Source organism: Myxine glutinosa, chromosome 7, assembly GCF_964187855.1.
Source record: "Myxine glutinosa chromosome 7, kmMyxGlut1.1, whole genome shotgun sequence".
In the NCBI taxonomy this organism is placed as follows: domain Eukaryota; kingdom Metazoa; phylum Chordata; class Myxini; order Myxiniformes; family Myxinidae; genus Myxine; species Myxine glutinosa.
This window is the reverse complement of record NC_136267.1, coordinates 95,759,999-95,784,056: the sequence shown is the minus strand read 5'-3', so window position 1 is coordinate 95,784,056 and position 24,058 is coordinate 95,759,999. Positions and strand designations below refer to the sequence as shown.

Sequence of the window (24,058 nt, the reverse complement as noted above, 5' to 3'; positions counted from 1 at the left end):
CCGAAGTTTGGTTCGTCCAAGCCGAAGCCCAGTTTCAGCTTCAGCGCCTCACCGGCGAGGACACGCGCTACTGCCACGTTGTCGCCTCCCTCGGGCCCGACACGACCGCTCGAGTTGTGTCCATCCTTCGCCACCCACCGGACGGCCACAAGTACGAGGCACTCAAGCGGCTGCTCCTAGCCACGTTCGGCCTCACGGAGGACGCACGGGCCGACTGCCTCCTGGATCTCCCCGAGCTCGGCGACATGCGCCCGTCGGTCCGAATGGACCATATGTTGTCACTGTTGGGCGACGAAGCCCCTGGTTCTCTATTCCGGGCGCTTTTCCATCGCCAACTTCCAGCACAGGTACGCCTCGCGTTGGCCGGGACCGTGCTAACAGAACCCCGAGCATTGGCCGCCGAGGCGGACAGGTACTTTGCGGCTTCGGACACGCGGGCGAGAGTCGGTGCGGCCCACCTCGTGGATCCCGAGGCTGATGCTGATTCACAGCATCAGCTTCCACAGCATACACAGCATGCTGATACGCACCTCGTGGCCGCCGCCACGCCCCGCCCACTGCCGCGGCGAAAACCGCCACCGCGGGGAAAACCGCCGGCTCCACCGGCCTGGCAGAGCCAGCCGTGCTCCTCCAGCTCCACCACCTGGTGCCGGTTCCACGCCAGGTTCGGCCACGAGGCTCAACAGTGTCATCCGCCATGCTCCTTCGACAGGTCGGGAAACGTCCGGGCCGGCGCTCGATAGTGGCAATGAGCGCCGGCCGTTCGTACAGCCTGCTGTTCATCACGGACACCTTATCCGGGCGCCGTTACCTGTGTGACACAGGAGCGCAGGTGAGTGTCGTACCTGCCGGTACGTCGGACAAGCACGCCGTGGGCGGGGGCCCCGCGCTGCTTGCCGCAAACGGGACGCCCATCCGTACGTACGGAAAACGCTACCTCTCTCTGCGGTTCGGAGGGCAGGTTTTCCGATGGTTGTTCGTCACCGCCGACGTGCCCATGGCATTGCTTGGCGCGGACTTCCTGTGCGCAAATGGGCTCCTGGTCGACGTAAAGCACAGACGTCTTGTCCAGGCCGAGACATTCAGCTCGCTCGCTTGTGCGCTGCCCAGCTCGTCGAGCAGCCCACTGAGCGGCTCACCGAGCGGCTTGCCAGGCGGCTTGCCGAACGGTTCAGTTCCGGCCACGTTGATCTGTACGCTTCCGGCAGCGGACGAATTCACCCGCCTCCTCGCCAGCTTCCCGGCCCTCACGCGGCCCACATTCTCGGCGGGGGCCGTCAAGCACGGGGTGGCCCATCACATCCCCACCGTCGGGCCACCGGTCTACGCCCGGGCACGCCGCCTCGAGCCGACGAAGCTGGCGGTAGCAAAAGCGGAGTTCGCTACCCTGGAGCGACTCGGCATCGTTCGGCGCTCGGAGAGTGCCTGGGCGTCGCCGCTGCACATCGTGCCGAAGCCCGGTGGGGGATGGCGACCGTGCGGGGACTATCGCCGTCTCAATGACGCCACCACCCCCGACCGCTACCCCGTCCCCCACATTCAGGACTTTTCCACCCGTTTGGCGGGCATGTCCTTCTTCTCGAAGGTGGACCTCATACGCGGTTACCATCAGGTCCCCGTCAGGCCGGAGGATGTCCCGAAGACGGCGGTCATCACGCCGTTCGGACTCTTTGAATTCCTGCGGATGCCCTTCGGTCTGAAGAATGCGGCTCAGGCGTTCCAGCGGCTGATGGACAGCGTCCTGCGTGACTTGGATTTTGTATACGTCTACCTGGACGATATCCTCGTCGCCAGCGCGTCCCGCGAAGAGCACCTACACCACCTCCGCACGCTCTTCGAACGCCTGGGCCAGCATGGCCTGATTGTGAACCCCGCAAAGTGCCAGTTCGGCTTCGCCGAACTCGATTTTCTGGGGCACCGCGTCACCAGGCACGGAGCCGTCCCCCTGCCGGCCAAGGTGGAGGCGGTGAAGGGGTTTCCGCGCCCCCGCACGATCAGGGGGCTGCAGGAGTTCCTGGGCATGGTGAACTTTTACCATCCGTTCCTGCCCCGTATCGCCCAGCTCCTGCGCCCCCTGCACGAAGCTCTCCGAGGTAAGCCGGGCAAAGGTGACGTCACCTGGACCAAGCAGATGGACGCGGCGTTCACGGGCGCGAAGCTCGCCTTGGCTAACGCCACCATGCTCGCGCACCCGGTGCCCAATGCGCCGATCGTCCTCACCACCGATGCCTCGGACTACGCGGTGGGCGCGGTGCACGAGCAATGGGTGCGTGGAGCTTGGCAACCGCTGGCGTTCTTTAGCCGGCAGCTTCACCCGCCCGAACGCCGTTACAGTACCTTCGACCGCGAGTTGCTCGGGCTTCACTTGGCGGTCAGGCACTTCCGCCATCTGCTCGAGGGCCGTGCGTTCACGGCCTTCGTCGACCACAAGCCGCTGGTCTTCGCGATGGGCAAGGTCACCGAGCCGTGGTCGGCCCGGCAGCAGCGTCACCTCTCGGCCGTGTCCGAGTACACGACGGACATCCGGCACGTCGCGGGGAAGGACAACCCGGTGGCGGATTGCCTTTCCCGGGCCGTCGCCCACGCAGTCCACCTCGGCATCGACTATGCATGGATGGCAGCGGACCAGGCCGCTGACTCCGACGTCCAGGCCTTGCGGACCGCCGTCACGGGCCTCCGCGTCACCTAGGTGCCGTTCGACGGCGCGGGCGTGGCCCTCTTGTGCGACGTCTCCCTCGGGCGGCCTCGCCCCATCGTGCCCGCGGGCTGGCAGCGCCAGGTGTTTGACGCCATCCACGGCCTGTCCCACCCGGGCACGAGGGCCTCCCAAAGGTTGATCGCCGACAAATTCGTCTGGCATGGCCTCCGGAAGGCCGTCCGCGGCTGGGCCAGGACGTGCCTCGCGTGCCAGCGCGCCAAGGTGCACCGGCACACCCAGGCCCCGTTGGCCCCGTTTACGGTGCCGGAACGCCGGTTTGACCACGTCCACGTGGACCTGGTGGGACCTCTGCCCTGCTCGCGGGGTTTCACCCACGTCCTCACCATGGTGGACCGCACCACCCGGTGGCCGGAGGCCGTGCCCTTGGCGTCGACGACGGCGGCGGACGTCGCGCAGGCTTTCATCGCCACCTGGGTCGCCCGGTTCGGTGCCCCCTCAGACATCTCGTCCGACCGCGGCCCCCAGTTCACCTCGGAGCTCTGGGGGGCGGTCGCGCAGGGGCTCGGGGTCCGGCTGCACCGAACCACGGCCTACCACCCCCAGGCTAACGGCCTGTGTGAGCGATTTCACCGCTCATTGAAGGCCGCGCTCAGGGCCACCCTCCGCGACAGCGGCTGGGTCGACAGGCTCCCCTGGGTCCTGCTGGGCCTCCGGACGGCGCCCAAGGAGGACCTGCGCGCATCCACGGCGGAGTTGGTCTTCGGGCAACCACTGCGGGTGCCGGGCGAGTTCCTCCCCGACTCCACGGCACCATGGTCCGGCAGCGTCTTGCAAGGCGCTCCGCTCTGCAGGAGACCGCCCAGAGGTTCGCCCCGGTGCCGACGGCACGCCATGGGCACCCACCGACGCACGTCGCCCCGGAGCTTCGCACGGCGGAGTACGTCTTCGTCCGCCACGATGCCCATTGGACACCACTGCGGCCCCCGTACGACGGGCCTTTCCGCGTGCTGGAGACCGGGGTGAAGCACTTCACCCTGGACATCGGCGGTACTCCTGACCGCGTTTCTGTGGACCGCCTCAAGCCGGCCCACCTCGACGTGGACCATCCACCGCCGGTGGCCCGACCCCCGCGTCGGGGCCGCCCCCCTGCGGGCGGACCCCCGGCACCGCCCAGCCACGCCGCCCCCCGGTCCTGCACCCATCCCAGGGGCAGTCGGAGGCATCCCTGATGGCATCCCTGCATCTCAGACGCCGCCAGTCGCCAGGGGGCGCTTCGGCCGGGTCATCCGTTTGCCCCGCAAACTGACCCTTCAGGTGCGCGGGGATTCTGGGGGGGCGCGTGTGGCGGACACGAAAGCACTGACGTGGTGACATCACCCCGCACACCAAGTGGGGGTGGGCCACGCCCCGGAGAGAGGCGTGGCCTCACGATATACACGGGGCGCGCAGCCCTGAGCAGCTCAGTGTTACAGTGAGCTCTTGAATAAAGACTCTTACCAATTACCGCGTTGTCCGCTTCCTCCTTGCTTACAAGTAGCGCGCGTAACACCGCGCTTTAACCTCTCCTACCTCTCCCACCCCCCATTCCCCCTTCCCATGTCTCCTCTCCCCAAGTACTCCCCCTCCCACAGACCTCCCGATGTCCCTGCTCTCCATCTTGTCCCCAGCTCCCTTTATCATATGTTTTATGTGTCAGTTTGGTCTTTTTATTGATCAATGTTAGCTCTTACACGAGCCCAGATCTTGTATACGAAAAAAAAAGGGGAGGAGCTGCCTGTCTATATGAGGTATGAGAGATGCCCTGGCAGAAGGAGGAATCATCAGCAAAAAGGTAAAGAGGATTTTCCAGAGTCAGAAAGATCGTTGATGAAGATTAATAGGACTGGGCCCAAGACATGGTTGGGTGTGTGACAAGGAAGAATCGATTCGATTTTGTTGAAGATTCGAATCCTGATCCGGATCTGAGATTTTAAAAGTAATCCTTCACCTTTGATAAATAGGGCTGGCTATAACCAATATAGAGCACGATATCTCAAATTATGGACGGACTTGGATGAAACTTGCAGGACAGGTTGGGTATGTGACAAGAAAGAATTGATTCGATCTTGGTGAAGATCCGAATCAGGATCCAGATACAAGAGTTGAAAAAAAAAAATTTTTTTTAAATGATTAAAAATTAAAATAAAATAAATTCAAACGTTTTAAAATTGATTCGCCACTATTGAGTGATAAGGCCAAAAACAATAGGGCATGCTAGTGATAGACATAGTGATAGAGAGAGACACATGGTAGTGATAGGTCATGATATTTCAAAAAGTTATGGACGACTTAAGACAAAACTTGGTCAATGAGTGGAGTAAGTGACAAGAACAAGTCGATTAGAATTGGGTTCAGGTCCGAATCCAGACTCGGCTTATCAGTGAGATATAAAACGTAAACTGCTCAGCCTGGTGCAGGTATTCGCTCTCTGTTAAGTGCTATTCTAGTTCACTTTGAATTTATCTGCTGTTACTCCTGTTAGTTTCTAACTGTTGATGCACTTCTCTTTGCGAAATCATATGGATTTTAAAAACAAGTTTCTGGGATATTCTAGAAGAGATAATCCCTATTTAATGTAAAGTTTATGTTCAGCCACGATGTCAATTTCAGGGTGGCTTCCACCAAAAGTAGTTGAGCCACCAAGGATGAAATGTCTCCTTGAACATTGTGTCATCCCAAGCCCTATCTTTAATCCCCTTGTGCAGCTCACCCATTACCCAATTCTTATTGCCAACATGTCAGTTACTTTTGACAGTGTTTATGAGTCATAACCAGTTCCAATCTCTCGATAACCACCAATCCTTGCCGGTTATGACTTCCAACTTCTTGAATTTCATTTGCTGTGGTTTTCTTCTTCAGGATATTGGTCTTGCATTGCATCTTGCATTACAACTTGCAGCCCTTGCATTGCATCACACATACGAGTAACTTCTCAAAGTGGTAACCACATGACATTCTTCCCACAGAGCCTTACAACAAGCCTTACACCACAATAACCACAGTTAAAAATGCATGCAATTATTGAGGAAGGGAAGGGGGTGTTTTGTTATTTTGGTGTTGAGTTTGTAGGATCAAGTCATTTGTTTGTAAGAGAAATCTCGAGCTACAATTCTGATTTTCCACTGGAGTATGGGCTATGGTCTCCACAAACAAGTTCGCCCCGTGCTGCTGGTTACTAAGCAGCTACCTAGCGCTTGCCAAGCCAGCCGTTCCTTAGAAATGCTTTCGAATGGAGTGCTTGCTTGAGTGTTTAGGTCACTTGGCAAGCAACTACAAGAAACGTGGTAACTGAACACACCCCAGAGGTGTACTAGTATCGCAAAACCGGGTTTATAACCTGTTTATTTCAATACGCGGTCCAGGAATTTAATGTTTAAATACAAGGGATGCATCCCAGGTTCTCCAGCATGGAATGCTCTTCCTCTTTGTTTTAGGTCAGGATAGTGTAACATGAGGTGGTTTTGAGAATTGAACACACGTGTTATTCTGTGTTTTACATTCATGTCCTACCTTGAAAACCCTTGAGTGTTTTTGGTGTGCACTCCAGGATCTCAAGGTATGGTTTCACCGATATCTCGAACTATGGTAAGGTGCACCATAAGCAGATGCATAATGACGTAGTCAGCCTCTAGCTTTTGTGTTTCTATAGACACATGGAGCTTTTGGTTTTGTCTCACAACTGTTTCCTGCACAGAATAGTTCTGAGCCCACTCAGTGAAGACCAAACTTGGATTCTTGTTCACATTATAGCTACAAAATGGAATTATAATTATTCAAACAAACACATCATCAACCTCACTTTCTTCTTCCCAGCAATGAAGGCTCTTTTTCAAATTAATATTACTAGCAACGGTACCTGCCCTATGGGCGGGGCTTCAATTTGGAGGCCCAAATGAAAAGGCAAAATATCATAAATTGAAGGCTTTTTCTTTTATTTTAAACGATTCATATAAACATCCGTTAAATCATATCACACATAAATCATCAAAATCTAAACAGTATTTCTAGAATTTCAACAAAAGCCACATCACTGTTCATATCGGTAAATATTATTCCATCGTGTTTGAAAAAACTGGAAAATTGGAAATTGGAAAAATTGAAAAATTGGGGGAAAATTGGAAAAACAAATAGGCTATTTTACTCCAGGGGGTCCCAGGATTACCCACCCAAAATTTTGTTGCGATCGGTTCAGCCGTTTTTGCGGTACCTGGGAACAGACGGGAAGACAGACGGACAGACATTATAGTAAGATGACAACATTTTAGATTCCCCTTACCGTTCTTACTCTGTGATTAGGTTCTAAGAAGCGAACATCCCAGGTGCAGACCATATGGGTGTCAAACACCAGGCATGACCGGGATGGTGGTGGAGAACTGAGCAACTCATCCATAAAATATCCCATATGGTCTGCACCTCAGATAGCCTCTCCGAATCAAACTCTTACCGCATGGCTTCTCATGCCGACCACTGTTTTTAACTAAATGCGGAGGTGTGAAAGCCGGGTGTTTGGCGTCTTAAAACCAGGCTTGCTCCACCTACCAAGTCTTAGCACCTACCAAGCCTTAAAACCAGGCTTGCTCCACCTACCAATTCTTAGCACCTACCAAGCCTTAAAACCAGGCTTGCTCCACCTACCAAGTCTTAGCACCTACCAAGCCTTAAAACCAGGCTTGCTCCACCTACCAAGTCTTAGCACCTACCAAGCCTTAAAACCAGGCTTGCTCCACCTACCAATTCTTAGCACCTACCAAGCCTTAAAACCAGGCTTGCTCCACCTACCAATTCTTAGCACCTACCAAGCCTTAAAACCAGGCTTGCTCCACCTACCAAGTCTTAGCACCTACCAAGCCTTAAAACCAGGCTTGCTCCACCTACCAATTCTTAGCACATACCAAGCCTTAAAACCAGGCTTGCTCCACTTACCAAGCCTTACCACCTACCAAGCCTTAAAACCAGGCTTGCTCCACTTACCAAGCCTTACCACCTACCAAGCCTTAAAACCAGGCTTGCTCCACCTACCAAGTCTTAGCACCTACCAAGCCTTAAAACCAGGCTTGCTCCACCTACCAATTCTTAGCACATACCAAGCCTTAAAACCAGGCTTGCTCCACTTACCAAGCCTTACCACCTACCAAGCCTTAAAACCAGGCTTGCTCCACCTACCAAGCCTTACCACCTACCAAGCCTTAAAATCAGGCTTGCTCCACCTACCAAGCCTTACCATCTACCAAGCCTTAAAATCAGGCTTGCTCCATCTACCAAGCCTTACCACAAACCAAGCCTTAAAACCAGGCTTGCTCCACCTACCACGCCTTACCATCTACCAAGCCTTAAAACCAAGCCTTACCACCTACCAAGCCTTAAAACCAGGCTTGCTCCACCTACCAAGCCGTACCACAAACCAAGCCTTAAAACCAGGCTTGCACCACCTACCAAGCCTTAACACCAGGCTAGCTCCACCTACCAAGCCTTACCATCTATCAAGCCTTAACACCAAGCCTTACCACCTACCAAGCCTTAAAACAAGGGTTGCACCACCTACCAAGCCTTAAAACTAGGCTTGCTCCACCTACCAAGCCTTACCACCTACCAAGCCTTAAAACCAGGCTTGCACCACCTACCAAGCCTTAAAACTAGGCTTGCTCCACCTACCAAGCCTTACCACAAACCAAGCCTTAAAACCAGGCTTGCTCCACCTACCAAGCCTTACCACAAACCAAGCTTTAAAAACAGGCTTGGTAGGTGGTACTTGTTAGCCTTGGCCGGCAGTCTGCCTAGGAGAAGGACAACTGATCCCACACCCGGGTGGGTGGTACTCAATAGCCTTGACCGGCAGTTTGCCTAGGCCCTAGGAGGAGGAAAACTCTGATCCCAAACCCAGGTGGGTTGAGCTCGTTAGCCTTGGTCGGCAGTCTACCAAAAATGGGGGTAAAGGCACTGTTGTCTCGAAGCAGACTAGCTCACCCCTCCCAGCACTTTTTGTTCTGTGAAGAGACAACTTTCTATAATTGTCCTGTTTCAATCCAAGGGGCTGGTTGTTCTGCTTTTGTTTTTTTGTGTGTCGCCCCCACCTCAAGTGGCCTTCTGGCTTTGTGACGGGCAATATCCCATTTTTAAAATCATCAATTATCACCTGCTTGAAAGTCCCCAAACCTCCAGATACCAATATGTCGAGAGGTCCTCACCCTTTCCGTCGAATGGGTGTCCGTCGTCATGGTTCCCACGAACAAAATTGATGACGATGTCACTGCTTGATGATGTAGTTTCGAAGAAACGCAGTGGGGACACCAAGCTCCACTGGCCGAATGCTTGGTTTATGGCTCTACGAACTCTTGCTCTACCCATGTCGGGGGTTACATTGCTGATGCGGTAAGTGAGGCGGGTTCTACGCCATCGACCTGCATGAGAAATGCGCCACAGGTTGGACATGACCGCAATGGCCAATGCACACCGCTTCAATAAAACCTCACATATATGGCCATTTCAATAACTATAATCAATAATCACCAAAACAAAAAAATAATAAACTCGATGGTATTCATAGAATACTTAACCTGTGCCGCCGTCAACTTGGTGCGAGCCAACTCTTCTCTTTTTGAAGGGTTTTTTTCTTTGATCCAATATGGCTGCCTGACCACGTGAGTGATGACATCATAACTTTATGTAATCTAACATAATTGTTGTGTAGATCACGCTCAAGAAATGTCAAACTGATCAGACAAAGCGTTGTCCCTGTAGAATTTTGACATCATAATTAAGGCATCAATGATGTCATCATTAACAACACCTATTCCCCATGCGGAGGTCTTCATAATGAGCCGCGTTTCAATTTTTTCCATGGAGCAGTTTCGGAGATATAGAGGTGCAACATTTTGTGGTTTCCAAGATGGCGCCGGCACCACGTGACCTATGACGTCATAATTATTTTTTAAAGTCTATAGGAGGAGGAGGAAGCGCTCCTATGATCAAAATTTCGTGTCCATCGGACTAACAGTTGCAGATATTTTTTTTTTCATGCTGATGAGATGAAACGTCATGATGAAGGCACCGATGACATCATCATTTACATGCCTTATTTCCCATGGGGAGTACTGCACTTGACAATGAGCCTTGTTTCAATTTTTTCCATTGAGCTGTTTTGGAGAAAAAGAGGTGTAACGTTTTTCCAAGATGGCGTCCAAACCACGTGACTTATGACATCGTAATTATGACTAAAAATATATACAAGCGAAGGCGCTCCTATGGTAAAACTTCATGTCAATCGGACCAACAGTTGCCGAGAAAATGAATTTTAAAAAGCTGGCACGCACGTACGCCGCACGTACGCACCTGAATGCCTAACCATGCTTTTCGCTTTGCGAGCGCAGGGTAAATAACAGAAAGTTGGGGCTATCAGGAGGTTGTTCGTGTTTACAACCTTATGCAGCAGCCTTTGTAAACTATAGTTTTCAAGATCAAAAACACTTTAATTTCTTACCTTATAGACTCTATAAGCATAAGGTAAGAAATTAAAGTCAGCATGCTGGCCTTACGTGTTCTTCCTCCATTTGCCTCCACCTACCTCTGCGAGGCCGGATTTTGTACCCTCGTCCACATCAAAACGAAGCCCAGGAACAGATTGGATGTCGAGGATGACATGAGATTGGCTCTAACAAACACCCCGCCACGAATTCCAAGACTCGCTGCTCAGATGCAACCCCAACCATCCCACTAGCTAGTTTGGAGAGATGATGATATGCTATTATGCTAGTGATGACGATCATGGATTGTGTGACCATGTAGTGGAGGAATATTAGCTAGAAATTGGCATGATGTGGGAAAATTTGGGGACAGAGATGAAAATTGGCTGAAATGACCTAAATACCCTATAAAAGCTTTGCAGAAAATTCCCCATAATTCCTGGGGGTGGAAGGTACCTAATTTGCATATTTCCAAGATGGCCGACACCGGCGAAGGTAAAATTTATAACTTTTGAACCGAAGAGGATAGAAGCATATTTAACATGTCTATTTCCACTAATTTTAGGGTGGAGAACGTATTTCTGAGGTTTTTGGGTGGCTATAGGGTCATTTAGAGGTCATTTTGGGTGGTAATGGGGTCATTTAGCGGTAAAAATATGCAAGTAATGCTAAAAAGTGGGTTACGGAGTCACCTCTGGCAATATCATGGTAATATCATTACACTATATCATATTATTAACATTGGGTAATTTGGCTTTATTTGGTTATCAGTTCTAACATAATATGGTTTCTTATGTTGCATGTCATGGAGGTAGGAGCGTGCTGTCTACTCTGCTCCCAGTCACTGGAGGATGGACGAAATGTCAACCACGTCACTGAGCTCGGACGACCTGCAATCATAGCCGCTAGCATTCGCAGAAATGATGGTGTAGCTGCAGCAATTGAACTTACCAATCCATTGGTTGTGCACAGTGACTGCCGTAAAAGCTAGACCCGTGAAACTAGTATTAAATCATATCGAAACAAACAGTGTGAAGAGACTGAAACTCCTATAGTCCGGCAGCTAAGCTAAATATAGCATAACAATTGTGCATTTTGTGAGGAAAGCACCAAACTTGGCACACTAGTAGACTATCATATTATGAAAAGATCTGGATATTGGGCCATCTCAGATTCAGATTTGATTTTTGCAAGATTTGCAGATTTTGCAGATTTGCAAGCTGAGATTGCAACGCCAGGGACGGCCGACTCCTTCCTGCGAGCTGCCCTCGTCACCCGCACAAGAAGAGCTCATCAAATCACTGCAGCGGCACTGCACATCCTGCAACACCGTGCGTATGAACGCCACTGTATGACATATGCTGACGATGCAGAAGACCTGCCTGAGTTCGAAGACTGGTGTCACCAGAGAGGAGAACACATTCCCAACTTTCAGTACTGGGCAACTGTGCTGGAACTAGAGATGTTGGTACTGGTCGACGTGCGTTCTCTGCGGCAGGCTTCATTCACGACGTACCTTGATGCCCTGACGGAACTGGTCCCATGGTTCCATGCCTTAGACCACACACACTATGCCAGGTGGGTCCCTGTTCACCTGAGGGACATGGTTGCACTCCCAATGAAGCACCCAGATGTAGCCAGATAATTCAGGGCTGGCAACTTCACTGTACAGAAGACGAAGAAGGTGTTCTCTTCGATCCCAATCGAATCGAAATCTTGCAAAAATCAAATCCCTGAATCTGAGATGGCCCAATATCCAGATCTTTTCATAATATGATAGTCTACTAGTGTACCAAATTTGGTGCTTTCCTCACAAAATGCACAATTGTTATGCTAAGTTGCCCCACTACTATAGCAGCAACCCAACATTTACGTTCACAATCTGCTGAGTCCTTTGACTTCAAAAAACATTGTCTGTTCTATGGTCTCGAGGCTAAGGCTCCTAAGAAGTCATTGGGGGCATAAACGTGAACACAATGCCATCTGTCACTGTCGGACATTATGATTTGGTGAACGGATTGAGAACCGCGCAAAGGAGCTTGGTGATGTTGAGGAAAATGCGAAACAGATTCTGATCAGACTAAGCAACATTATCGACTTGGTTCCAGCGGAAGGGCGGTACCACAATAACTGTCGCGTCAATTTCTTCCGCAACAAGAAACCAAAATCGGAAAGAAATGTCTGCAAGGATAAAGCATTTGATTGTCTGACTGAGTTCCTCGAGCAAAATGACGAATGCCAGGATTCTAATAGCGCGCTTACAGATATCATGGAAGATCACCTTACTGAGGGAGTAGCAGGGTATTCAAGCAAAACATTACTAACTAAGTTGAAAGCACACTTCAAAGAATCCATACTTCAAAGTCGTGCATGCACACCAATGGGACTGACACGACATCAGCAGCATACCGCCGAGGTAAGGCTCAAGCGTGTCAGCTGCTGGGAAACAGATCCACTCTGAGAGACGAGATGTCTATATTCTATAAGAAGGACGCGTCTCAGCAAGAAATCGGTGTTGCGGGTGAGCATTTCTTTCTTGCCTTGTATGGTGCCGAAATATTTGCCTCACTGAACAATGCTCGGTTCTTCAAGCTTAAGCAAATGATTGCGAAGCAGTCTGTGACAAATGTCATGAACCTCGCTGTCCTCCCTCCGACATCTGGTTCAGCCAAGCAGCATAGTCTGCGGGCATATCTACTGATTCAGCAGTGCCAGGGTGTTAAGCTTGATTGTACCCAGTGGGGCTGGGAGATGCGGGCAGATGTACTTTGTCCAGTGGGTTCAGCAAACCCATCTGCCCCTGGGAGACTCCTGGAACTCATATTCTGCAACTGTAAAATGGGATGCAAGACAGCCTCTTGCAAGTGCAGGAAGGCAGGTCGTGCATGCACACCAATGTGTGAAACATGTCTAGGAGAGAACTGTTATAATGCCCCAGTTGTTGAGGAGATTGATTAGATTACCTTAAATCCTCTTGTACTTGCACTTGCTTGCTTACTTACATGCTTGTGTTCCCTTGGACGCACTAAATAATTGAATTGTTTTGTATGTTTTGTATGCTAAAACACCCCACGACAGCTTAACACAACCAATTTCCTGTTGTTTATATTAAAATCTGGTATGAATTCAGCAGTGTCATTTATTATTCTATAACAATTGGTTCCACAATTATCACAAGTATCACAATTACAGCTTTTTAGTGGTGGCAATCTTCAACATTTGCAAATTTAGGTGCCTAATTTGCCTAATTTGACCCCCTCAATGACCCTGTAGCCACCCAAAAACCTCGGAAATGAGTTCTCCACCCTAAAATTAGTGGAACTAGACATGTTACATATGCTTCTATCCTCTTCGGTTCAAAAGTTATAAATTTTACCTTCGCCGGTGTCGGCCATCTTGGAAATATGCAAATTAGGTACCTTCCACCCCCAGGAATTATGGGGAATTTTCTGCAAAGCATTTATAGGGTATTTAGGTCATTTCAGCCAATTTTCATCTCTGTCCCCAATTTTTCTCACCTAAAATTGTTTTTTCCTCCATTAATGGATGGCGATGTGAAAGTCTCGGCCACTTGTCGGTGAAACTCCATGGCAATCATAATCCCCCCACCCCCCTTCCAGTGCCTCCTCCCCCCAAGCCCTCTCCCTCCCACAGATCTCCCGATGTCCCTGCTCTCAAATGTTGTACTTGTGTGCTTCCCCCTCTCTCCCCATCTTGTCTCCCGCTCCCTTTATCTTATGTTATACGTGTCAGTTTGTCTTTTTGGGATCGATGTTAGCTCTTACACGAGCCTCGATATTGTATACAAAAAATAAAATAAAATAAAAAAATAAAAATAAAATAAAATAAAATAAAAAAAAGTGAGAAAAAAATGATGAGCTTGGTTTGACTAACTAACTAAAATTACCCGAATTTTATAATGTGCAAGGAATATTGTATTAAAATTTGTAAAAATTGATGAATTAATGATTGTTTTCTCTTTCTTCCCTTTTCCTTCTCAGAAAAATTTGTAAAACTGAAACGGCTGATGGCAGGGGGGTCGCGTGTCTTCCGGGGTTTTGAGAAAGGGGTCGCGAGTACAAAAAGGTTGGGAACCATTGTTATAGAGAATGAAGAGACCACTGATGTCATATATGATCGTATGACAAACATATAGGAGAAGGGTGCCAGGAATGGGATGTTTCCAGATACAGGACATTGTGATTTTGTTTTTTTAAATCAATCGCTGTAATTGGAAGAATTTTAAGTGTATTATTCTTACTAATGGGCTGATAGCCTCGACTAGAGGCATGTGTACTCCCCTCTTAGCTATCTAGCCTGGGTTAGAAACTTGATCCAGCTATAAGTTGCCATCCTAGTGTTTTACAAGTAGTGTAATCTATTCTGCAATGGTATAATTGTCCATTTTTAGGGTATTTCGGAGTATTTCTCAGAAATAACCTCAGAGTGGGTCCCGGTGTTGAGCAGTCAATAACGTCCGTTAACATTTGACTAAAACATCTTCTCCTCACAAACGACCTGACAGATATGGACCAAATTTGGTATGATGCATTACGACAGCAAGGTCTCATGGGATGTGCTTCCTATCCAGATGCTCCTCCTACAGAGGGGGTGAAATGGGGGGTTTTGCCCAAAATATTGATATTTCATTCAAGAATCTTCTTCTCAGAAACCGCCATACAGATCCAGACCAAACTCGCCATGAGGCATCGGGACCATGCCCTAACCTAAAGTTGTGCTCCTCATGGTCGTATCTCCACTGGAAAAGGGGCCACCGTCCCCCTCCCTCAATCCCTCACTTTCACAAAAAAAATCTTCTCCACAACTACCTGAGTGATATGCACCAAAACTTGATACAATGCATCAGGACAGGAAGGTATCAGGGGGTTGTTCTCCCAATCCAGATCAATCCAATTGAACGGAGAAAAATGGGGATTTTGCCCCAAATATTGGTATTTCATTGAAAAATCTTCTTCTCAGAAACTGACAACCAGATCCAGACCAAACTGGCTATGCGGCATCGTGACCACACCTAACCTTAAGTTTTGCTCCCCATGGCCGAATCTAGCCTGGAAAAGGGGCCTCGGGCTCCCTCCCCTAACCCTTCATATTCACTAAAACATTCTCCTCACAAACTATCCGACTAATATGGACCAAATTTGTACGATACAGTACATCGTAACAGTCAGGCCTCATGGAGTTGGCCTCCTATCCAGATCTGCCCTCTATAAGGGGCTGACAAGGGGGGGGGGGGGGGGGGGTTTACCTCAAATTCAGGTCATTTACTTTAAAATCTCCTGAAAAACTGTGGGGGAAATAGCTGTCAGTCCCCCCACGGGGCTATTATTTAATTGAACATGGAGACAACATAATGGAAGAAACTGTGTGTTTAATCGACACGACATTGTATTGGATGAAGAAATCAAAGCAGAGACATCTCTTTATCCCCATCAAGTGAAGCGGTGACATACGCACCATGTGTCTGCCGTTTCCCCCGCACATCGTTGTCCATTGCGTCGAAGCTGCTCTGTCCTACATCCTCCACTCCACAACGAGGTTGCTTCATCTTGTACATCGTAGTGTTGTCTAGTGTACCTGTCTCTGCCAGGCCTGCCATTCGCTGGAATTCTCTGTACAAAAGGCCAACATGAAAGAATGGCTGACCCTGCACAATGGTCCTTTGGGTATTACTGTGCAAGGTTAATTTGCGAATTAATCAATGATCATTACCAATAAAGAAAAATCACAAGCAATGATCAGTACAAGTACAAATCACAAGTACAAATCAGTACAGATCAGTACAAATCACAAGCAAGCAATGATCAGATCAAGCAATGATCAATGATTTACACAAAAAAGGTGCAAAAACAGATCCTAGCAACTACAGACCAATCAGCCTTCTCCCAATTATCAGCAAAGTCATGGAATCCATCATTGCTTCGGATATGAAATCTTTCCTCTTCTCCAATGGCTTGATCTCTGATCACCAATTTGGTTTAAGACCAGGTCACTCTACTCTGGACATGCTGCTTCTGCTGTCTCAACAATGGATGGAGGTCCTCAATGCCAAACAGGAAATTAGAGCTGTCTCCCTCGACATATCACATGCCTTCGATACGGTCTGGCACCCCGCTCTGCTCACCAAACTCTCCTCCTTTGGTATCCATGGAAATCTCCACGCATGGCTTGCGGACTTCCTCTCTAGTCGTAGTCAACGTGTGGCCCTGAATGGGTTTCTCTCATCTCCTCTTCCTGTTCAGGCTGGAGTTCCCCAAGGCAGTGTTCTGGGCCCTGTGCTTTTTCTGGTCTTCATCAATGATCTCTCTGACTCTCTTGAAAATCCTCTCTATCTCTTTGCTGATGACTCCACTCTCTGCCGCTCCATTCCTCATCCCTCAGATCGGCAGTCTGCAGCCTCCTCACTCCCTGCAGACCTGGACAAAATCACAGACTGGGCAAACAAGTGGAACATGTCTTTCAATCCTGACAAATCTCACACTCTTACGATGTCTCTCCGAAAAGACCGACTGGACAACCCTCCCATCCACTTTCTGAATAATCCTCTCCAAGAAGTTCTGTCACTCAAGCTTTTGGGTCTCACTATCTGCCATGATCTTTCCTGGGAAAACCACATTTCCAAGCTGGCCTCCAAAGCCAGTCGCCAACTGGGCATCCTCCGTCGTGCGAAGTCCTTCCTTGGCACACCTGAACTCCTCACCACATACAAGGCTTTCATCCGCAGCTCAATGGAGTACTGCTCTCCCCTCTGGGCTGGTGCTCCTGCCTCACAACTAGCTTGTCTTCACGCTGTTGAAACTAAAGCGTTCAGAATCATTGGAATCTCCCGCGATGACGCTATCTCCGAGGGCCTTTCACTTACTCACCGCAGGCAGGTTGGTGGTCTTTCCGTCTTCTACCGACTCCTCTCCGGCCTTGCTCCCCCAGCTCTCTCTGGGCTCTGTCCCCCAAATATTCCTACAGGTCGCACAAGATCTGCCTGCAACCCTCTTATGGTTAAACTGCCAAAATCAAGACTCTCTGCTCACCTTCACTCCTTCATTCCTCTTTTCTCCCGCCTCTGGAACAAACTCCCTCACTCTCTTCAATCCCACTCCCCCCTCCAGGTCTTTAAAACAGCTGTTCACCACCATCTCTTATCTTCCCCAATCCAAAACCTTGATCTTTTCTACCCCCGCTAATTTCACCCCAAATCCACTTTTTTGAAATACCAACTTCTTTCCTGGAAGTCCTTGTGTCCTTGCGTTTTATACCTATCCTGCCTCCCCCCAAGCCCTCTCCCTCTCACACATCTCCCGATGACTGCTCTCAAATTTTGTGTTTGTGTGCTTCCTCCCCTTCTCTCCCCATCTTGTCTACCGCTCCCCTTTTTATATACTTTGCTTGCTTGTTTGTTTGATTTGTTTGTTTGATAAATGTTAGCTCTTTCACGAGCCTCGATTCTGTATAGAAAAAAAAGTATGATTGAGTGTGTAAGTGTCAAAAATCAACCAATCACTGTGGAGGAAATGTAACAAGGCCAGCCATAAATCATGCATGCTGATGTCATCTTGTGTATATGCATCTTGGATGTATACCCTATATATGCACAAGTTTTACTTTAATTATTTATACATGTATAAATCTATGTTGAAACATTTTGTTGTGCACCTGTATTTTTAAATAGCACCAAACCTGAGGGAGTTTGCGAGTTTATTCTTCCTTTCATTTTCATTCAGAACTCCCTTCTCAGTTTTGAGGTATCCAAATTGCTGCAGGTAATTCTACAGCAGAAAAAATATATAAAGGGTAATGAAAAACTACCACCAGAACAACAACGACAACCCCATAATAATGACAACAGTAATAAATAAAAAGTCAAAATAACCCCCACAACCATCTCAACAAGAATCATCACAATAAAATAATAATTATCATCCCAAGAACATTATCCACAACATCTCTACAATGTTAAACTCTGGATGCACAGGTGCCGAAAGTTTATTCCAGTTCACTGTAATTGACTTTGACAGAGCGAGGAGGTCCATGACATGTTCTGCTTGTCCATAACACCGGATGAAGTCCATCCTGATACTTTACCCAGATGTGCACACAAATTTGAATGTTTCAGTCTGTAAGACAATTCAAGCAGAATTGAGTTGAAAGCACCACTGGAAACGATATTGCCGAATCTGTTTTTCCCTTTGGGGAATTCTTGAGGATCAGGTGGAACAACTTACATCTTCCTTACTCTGTCTCAATGGAATGCACCACACCAAAACCATATAATAGCGATAATGTAAAACTTGCGCAAAATATTTGCGATCTTTATAAAACAAAAGTAATCAATAAATATTGCTAATGTTTTGAGATTTGCACATATTGATCATTAAAGGTTAAAGGGTGGACCCCCATAGTTAGTCCACGAGCAACACATAGGCCCACTTGTAGTATTAGTTATGTCATAGTACGTGTAAGTATAGGCCATTTCCCCTATTAATATCTGCGTTGTGTAAAGACATGAGTTTATGTCCCGCTAATTTTTACGTCCACCCTCCAATTCCACCTCAATGGGCATAATTGATCCTGCGCCCCATTTGGCTGACCCACTCAGTTTGTTACGCTTTGGCTGCCCACAGCATTTGCTGCCCTTTGCTCGCTCACTAGTGCCACGGTGTACGAGTGCAGAACGGGTCGCATGTGTGTGTGAGAATGCGACTCGGGCATCGACCCAGACCGGGGGGTTAGCGTTTAGGGTGACGTATAGCTGACGCGAGCGCTCGGTGCGCGGGGTGCTTTGTGTGCAGCGGGGACCGGCGGGGATCGTTGCTGCGGCGGCATGCACGATTCATTCCGGGCCCTGCCCTGTATGGTCGGTGCTGCGCCTTGGCGGGAAAGGCGATCGGCACGGTTTGAGGGGAGGAAGGAGAGGTCGGAACTTCGCCCCCTGGCGGGCGCGGTGCTCCGACCCGGGGAGGTTGGGCCATCGTGCCGGGGACCGAAAGGCTCCACGCAGAGATGGCGCCTGGAACCTTGGCCCAACAAAACCTCCTCCCCTGAATCGAAAATGCCGGACGGACCCAACCAACAGGAGACCAACCACCCATATGCATTGCTCGGCTTTGCGAAGCCGAGCTGTGACGACAATGTATTTCTGCACCGAGAGGGTCAACTGGAGTGGACAGTTAGCCATAGTGTTGGCGAATGGTAGCTATGCCATTCATTGGGGCAAATGAGCAGTAGATTATGGGGATGGCAGTGTAAACTAGCCGAGGGCGGGCTAGGATAATTGATAGGGAACTAGATGACAATAGGAGACATGAGATTTAAGTAGTGACATTTGAACAGGTAGAGGGGACATAGAGAGATTAGAAGGATGATAATGACGGGGGAAGTGCTTAGTGTAAGGGAAGGCGGGAAAGCACGAGTATTAGAGGGAAGTAGTTAGTTAGATGATGCTATGTGTGTGTAGTAGTGTGGAGAAATTGTGTGTGAGTATGAGCTTGAGATTGAGGCGCAAATGAGGAATTGGTCGGGGATAACCGGAGGTAGTGTATGAGTGGTGTATTGAGGACATATGGAGTTGCGTTGAGTGAATTGACTTGCATGGGGTGCAAGTGGGAAAGAGGAATGAGAGCACAAGAGGTGTGCAAGAGAGCTTGGTGTGTGGAATGAATGGTGTGAAATGAGTGGTGTAGAATGCATGGTGTGAAGGAGTGAATGGGGGAATCTGGACCCCTTCACGAATACCCGGGGAGGGTAGTTTAAAGTCAGGTAGAGGGCTTAGGTAAATTGTTTGGATATTGACATCTGTGGTGCAGGAAGTAGAAGGTATTGCTTTGGAGGGTGCATGAGTCTGTGGAATGGCTGGGCATGTGGGCTTTGTTGGTGCGTATGGTTAATGGGGCACTCCGCCACTGGTAGTTTGTCGGCCAGGTGAGGCCACAGGTAGGCTCTGGGAGCCAGTCAGAGTAGTGTTCAGTGGGGCCCGAGGATCCAGGAGAAGGACCCGGGTAGCCCAATGCCAGAGAGGGCATCAGGGGGTGAGAGAGCCAGGAGGGGCCTTCCCTAGTGTAGGGTAGTTGCAAGGAGCAAGGTAAGCTCGGGTGGCGACTTCAGTGGCGGAGGTGCGCAGGTAGTTGGACCTGCTAGTGGAGCCACACGACCCAACCCCGAAATTGTGCAAAGGCACAGTAGTGAAAAATTGGGGAGTGAGACCCAAATTGGATGGCATCACAGGATGGTCAATGGGAATTGGTTTTTAGAACCACATAGGTTAAAGATGCCAATTGGCAGGGCATGACCCCGGGTAGTGTAACTGAGTTAATGTTATTAGAGTATAGTTAGGATGAGAAATCTTTTCGCACCATCCACATCCACTCACCAAGGGAGACGGAACTCCACACCAGGTTTTGTGAACGATTTGAGTGGGTGAGACGCATCTCGACGTGATGTGACATTGTGTTTATTCCATCTCTTCCTTCTTGGGAGGGATTGGACGATGAATTTGGCATAGAAGGGGATATGGGAGACAAGACATAGTGACGAATTTGTAACGTGTAAATACAGGGAGGGGCAAGGGTAGTGTCGGCTGACACGGGGGGGGGGGGGGGGGTATGAACGGTTAGGGACGAGCTTTCTCTGCTCGCTCCCCTGCGCCCCTCATGTTGCATTGCCTTGTGTTCTGGTGTACCCTTGCGCCCTTTCCTTTGCTAACTGTGCTTTGTCTTCCTCCCCACCCATGGACCCATTTTGGAGGGGAGTGTGCAGGAATCTTGAACTGTGCAGCTGCACCTGGCTACACTTGTGCGGCACACCTGCTACCTTTTGCTGCACCAATACACCTTATGGACCACACGTTCTGTGGCCTGGCATCTTTGCTGAGCGGTCATTTGCTGCAAACGTTACCGTGCACCTGCGGACCACTGGTTTTAAGTGGCGTCAATGTCAGGCAGATGGACCATAAGATTGGCCCTGCTGGGAAATAAAAACAGACCCGGTTTGTACATTATATTGTGGTGTGTCAGGAAAGAAGACCTGTAAGTTTTTATTATGGCACACCGAAGACGAAGCAGGAAGCAAGATGATGCAGCCAAGCAGCAGCCAAGCAGCAAATGTGAAATTTAAATATGACATTTGAAGTGTGAACTGTTTTTGTGTATTGGTGCATTGGTGCATTGCTGTTGTTTCTCCCCTCCAAATTTCTTTCCACAAAAGAACAGGTCCTGGGTTATAGAGATGTAAATAATTAGTTTATTGTTGTAAATAACATGCTTCCCACCAGCTTTATGTTTAGTTTGAGAATCAATTCCGCAATTCGGTTAGCTGTGGGTGTGAGTCTGCTAGAGTTAGTTACACAACGCAGTAGGTGAGACATATTTTGTGTTGTAAAACTGTCGCATACAGAGTGTTAGATTAAATGTAGAGGGAAATCACATCGAAGTGTCACACGTAATTTTTAAAACTAGTCCCGAACCTTTCTCAAAACCGGTCGTTCTCACATGTGTGGGTTCGACTCGGGGACGAGTCTGGCAAGGGAGGGGGGCAGTGCTACGGTTTTGAGATTTGCACATATTGATCATTAAAGGTTAAAGGGTTGCCCCCCATAGATAGTCCATGAGCAACACGTAGGCCCACTTGTAGTATTAGTTATGTCATAGTATGTGTAAGTATCGGCCATTTCCCCTATTAATATATGCGTTGTGTAAAGACATGAGTTTAGGTCCCGCTCATTTTTACGTCCACCCTCCAATTCCACCTCAATGGGCATAATTGATCCTGCGCCCCATTTGGCTGACCCACTCAGTTTGTTACGCTTTGGCTGCCCGCAGCATTTGCTGCCCTTTGCTCGCTCACTAGTCGAGTAACACGAGGTAGGCCTGAGAAGGAGGAGCGCAGGGTCGGGGTGGGGGCGGCGTCAAGTCAGAGCGTCAGAGGCGATGACGGTAAGAGCCACCAGCCAACCAGGGCTCTAGCGGCATGGCATGAGAGGCGCGTCTGGTGAGTTCTCGAAGGTTCACGGGGCGTGCCTATATAAGTCGGTGCACAAAGCCCTTGAACAGGACTTGGAGGACTTGTTGGGAGAGCACTTACATCGGAGGACTTGAGGGGGCGAGCGCATTGTGAGCACTTGGGAGAATTTACGAGCCGGACTTTGAGGAGAACTTGACTCGCATCACTCGCTTTGAGGCATTGAACTGTAACTCACCATCGTATAACATACGCGCCAGAGGAGAGGAAGAAGAGGCGTTGAGTACACGGCTGCAGCCAGACGTGCCGTTGGCAAATAGTGCCTATGTCAGCTTCGCGAGTAAACGCGGTCATCGCCGCCAGTGATTAACCGCCAGAGCCCACACCCTACCGTTGGCCCCGTAATAACCTTGTGCGTACAAACGACACAGGGAGAGCTCCTGCCTTCTCTTCTTACCATCTGCACGGGACGAGCCAGAGACCAGAGGGAGCTGCACGGGAGCCATCCTTGGACGCAGACCATCATCCTGCAGCTGCAAGCCCCGTGTGAGTGAGTGTGTGTGTGTGTGTGTGTGTGTGTGACGGGCCGGTTTGTCCTGGGTATTAAGTTAAGACTGTATAAGGCTGCACTGTGCCCCCTTTTTCTCTGAACCATTGTGAATAGCGTAAATAAATCTGTTCTTCCTTTTTCCAATTCCACCGCTTTTGTGATTTATCCATTGACTAAGCGTGGTACGAATAAGATCGCTAGAACCGGGTTCACCATATAAACGGCACGGATCGCGTGTACGCACCGCTCGGCGTCTCAACACGCGTGGTTCGTGCGGGGCTTATTTCCTCGTTTCAGGGCAGCGCAAGTAATTAGTTAATAGCGATTCTAATCCTAATACCCTATTCCGCGCTGTCCGGGAAGGACGTCATAGGTCCCGGGTCCCGCCAGGCCAGTCAAAGACAAGGGGACTAATCCCCCCTTGGTAAGGGGGGAAGGCCGGCGTCGAGAACCGCAACAATATCAACAAAGTGATAACTAGAATATGGCACTCCTTTGAGAGCATACCTCTGCCAGGCTGAACAGTTTACGTTTTGTATCCCACTGATAGGTCGGATCTGGATTCGGACCTGAACCAAAATCGAATCAGCTTGTTATTGTCACTTGCCTAACTCATCCACCAAGTTTTGTCATAACTCATCCACAACTTTTTGAAATGTCATGCTATGTATAGTTTTTGGATCTATCACTAAATGGTAAAGAATCATTTCTAAAACATAACAACTTCTCTGATCCGGATCGGCATCTTCACCAAAATCGAATCAATTCTTTATTTTCACACACCCAACCTGTTCACCAAGTTTCGTTCGAATCCGTCAACAACTTTTTGAAATGTCATGCTATGTATCGTTTTTGGATCTATCACTCAATGATAAAGAATCATTTCTAAAACATAAAAACTTCTCTGATCCGGATCGGCATCTTCACCAAAATCGAATCAATTCTTCCTTGTCACACACCCAACCTGTTCACCAAGTTTCGTTCGAATCCGTCCACAACTTTTTGAGATATCGTGCTACATATCGTTTTTTGCCCTATTTCTCAATAGCAAAGAATCAATAATTCTCGGATTCAGATCCAGAGCTGGATCTTCACCAAAATTATTGATTGATTCACCAAAGATTTCACCGATTAATTGATTCACCAAAATCTAATCCTTTCGTCCTCGTCACACTCCCAACCTCTCCAACAAATTTCATATGAATCCGTACACAACTTTTTGAGTTCACAAACTCAGTTTTATCCTGTTCAAAAACGGACAAACGAACAAGCAGACAGACAGGAGTGAAAGCACAACCTCGATCCACCTTCGGTGGTCGAGGTAATAACAAAAAAATAAATGCTAATGTTTTTTTAAACTCATGACCTCTCAATCATCTCATT

General features: G+C 49.1%; 1 protein-coding gene across 2 annotated transcripts in view; it reads right to left on the bottom strand.

Moving 5' to 3' along the window:
- LOC137431434 (matrix metalloproteinase-19) overlaps positions 1-24,058 on the bottom strand; it is a 76,632-nt gene that overhangs the window by 24,510 nt on the left and 28,064 nt on the right. For both annotated transcript variants that reach the window (XM_078782020.1, XM_068122749.2), the window contains exons 2-4: positions 17,851-17,939; positions 15,634-15,788; positions 8,884-9,096 (exon numbers count right to left, since the gene is read on the bottom strand). In XM_078782020.1, the coding sequence (XP_078638146.1) occupies positions 8,884-9,096; positions 15,634-15,775 (355 nt within the window). In that variant the 5' untranslated portion in view covers positions 15,776-15,788; positions 17,851-17,939. The remainder of the gene's footprint in view (positions 1-8,883; positions 9,097-15,633; positions 15,789-17,850; positions 17,940-24,058) is intronic.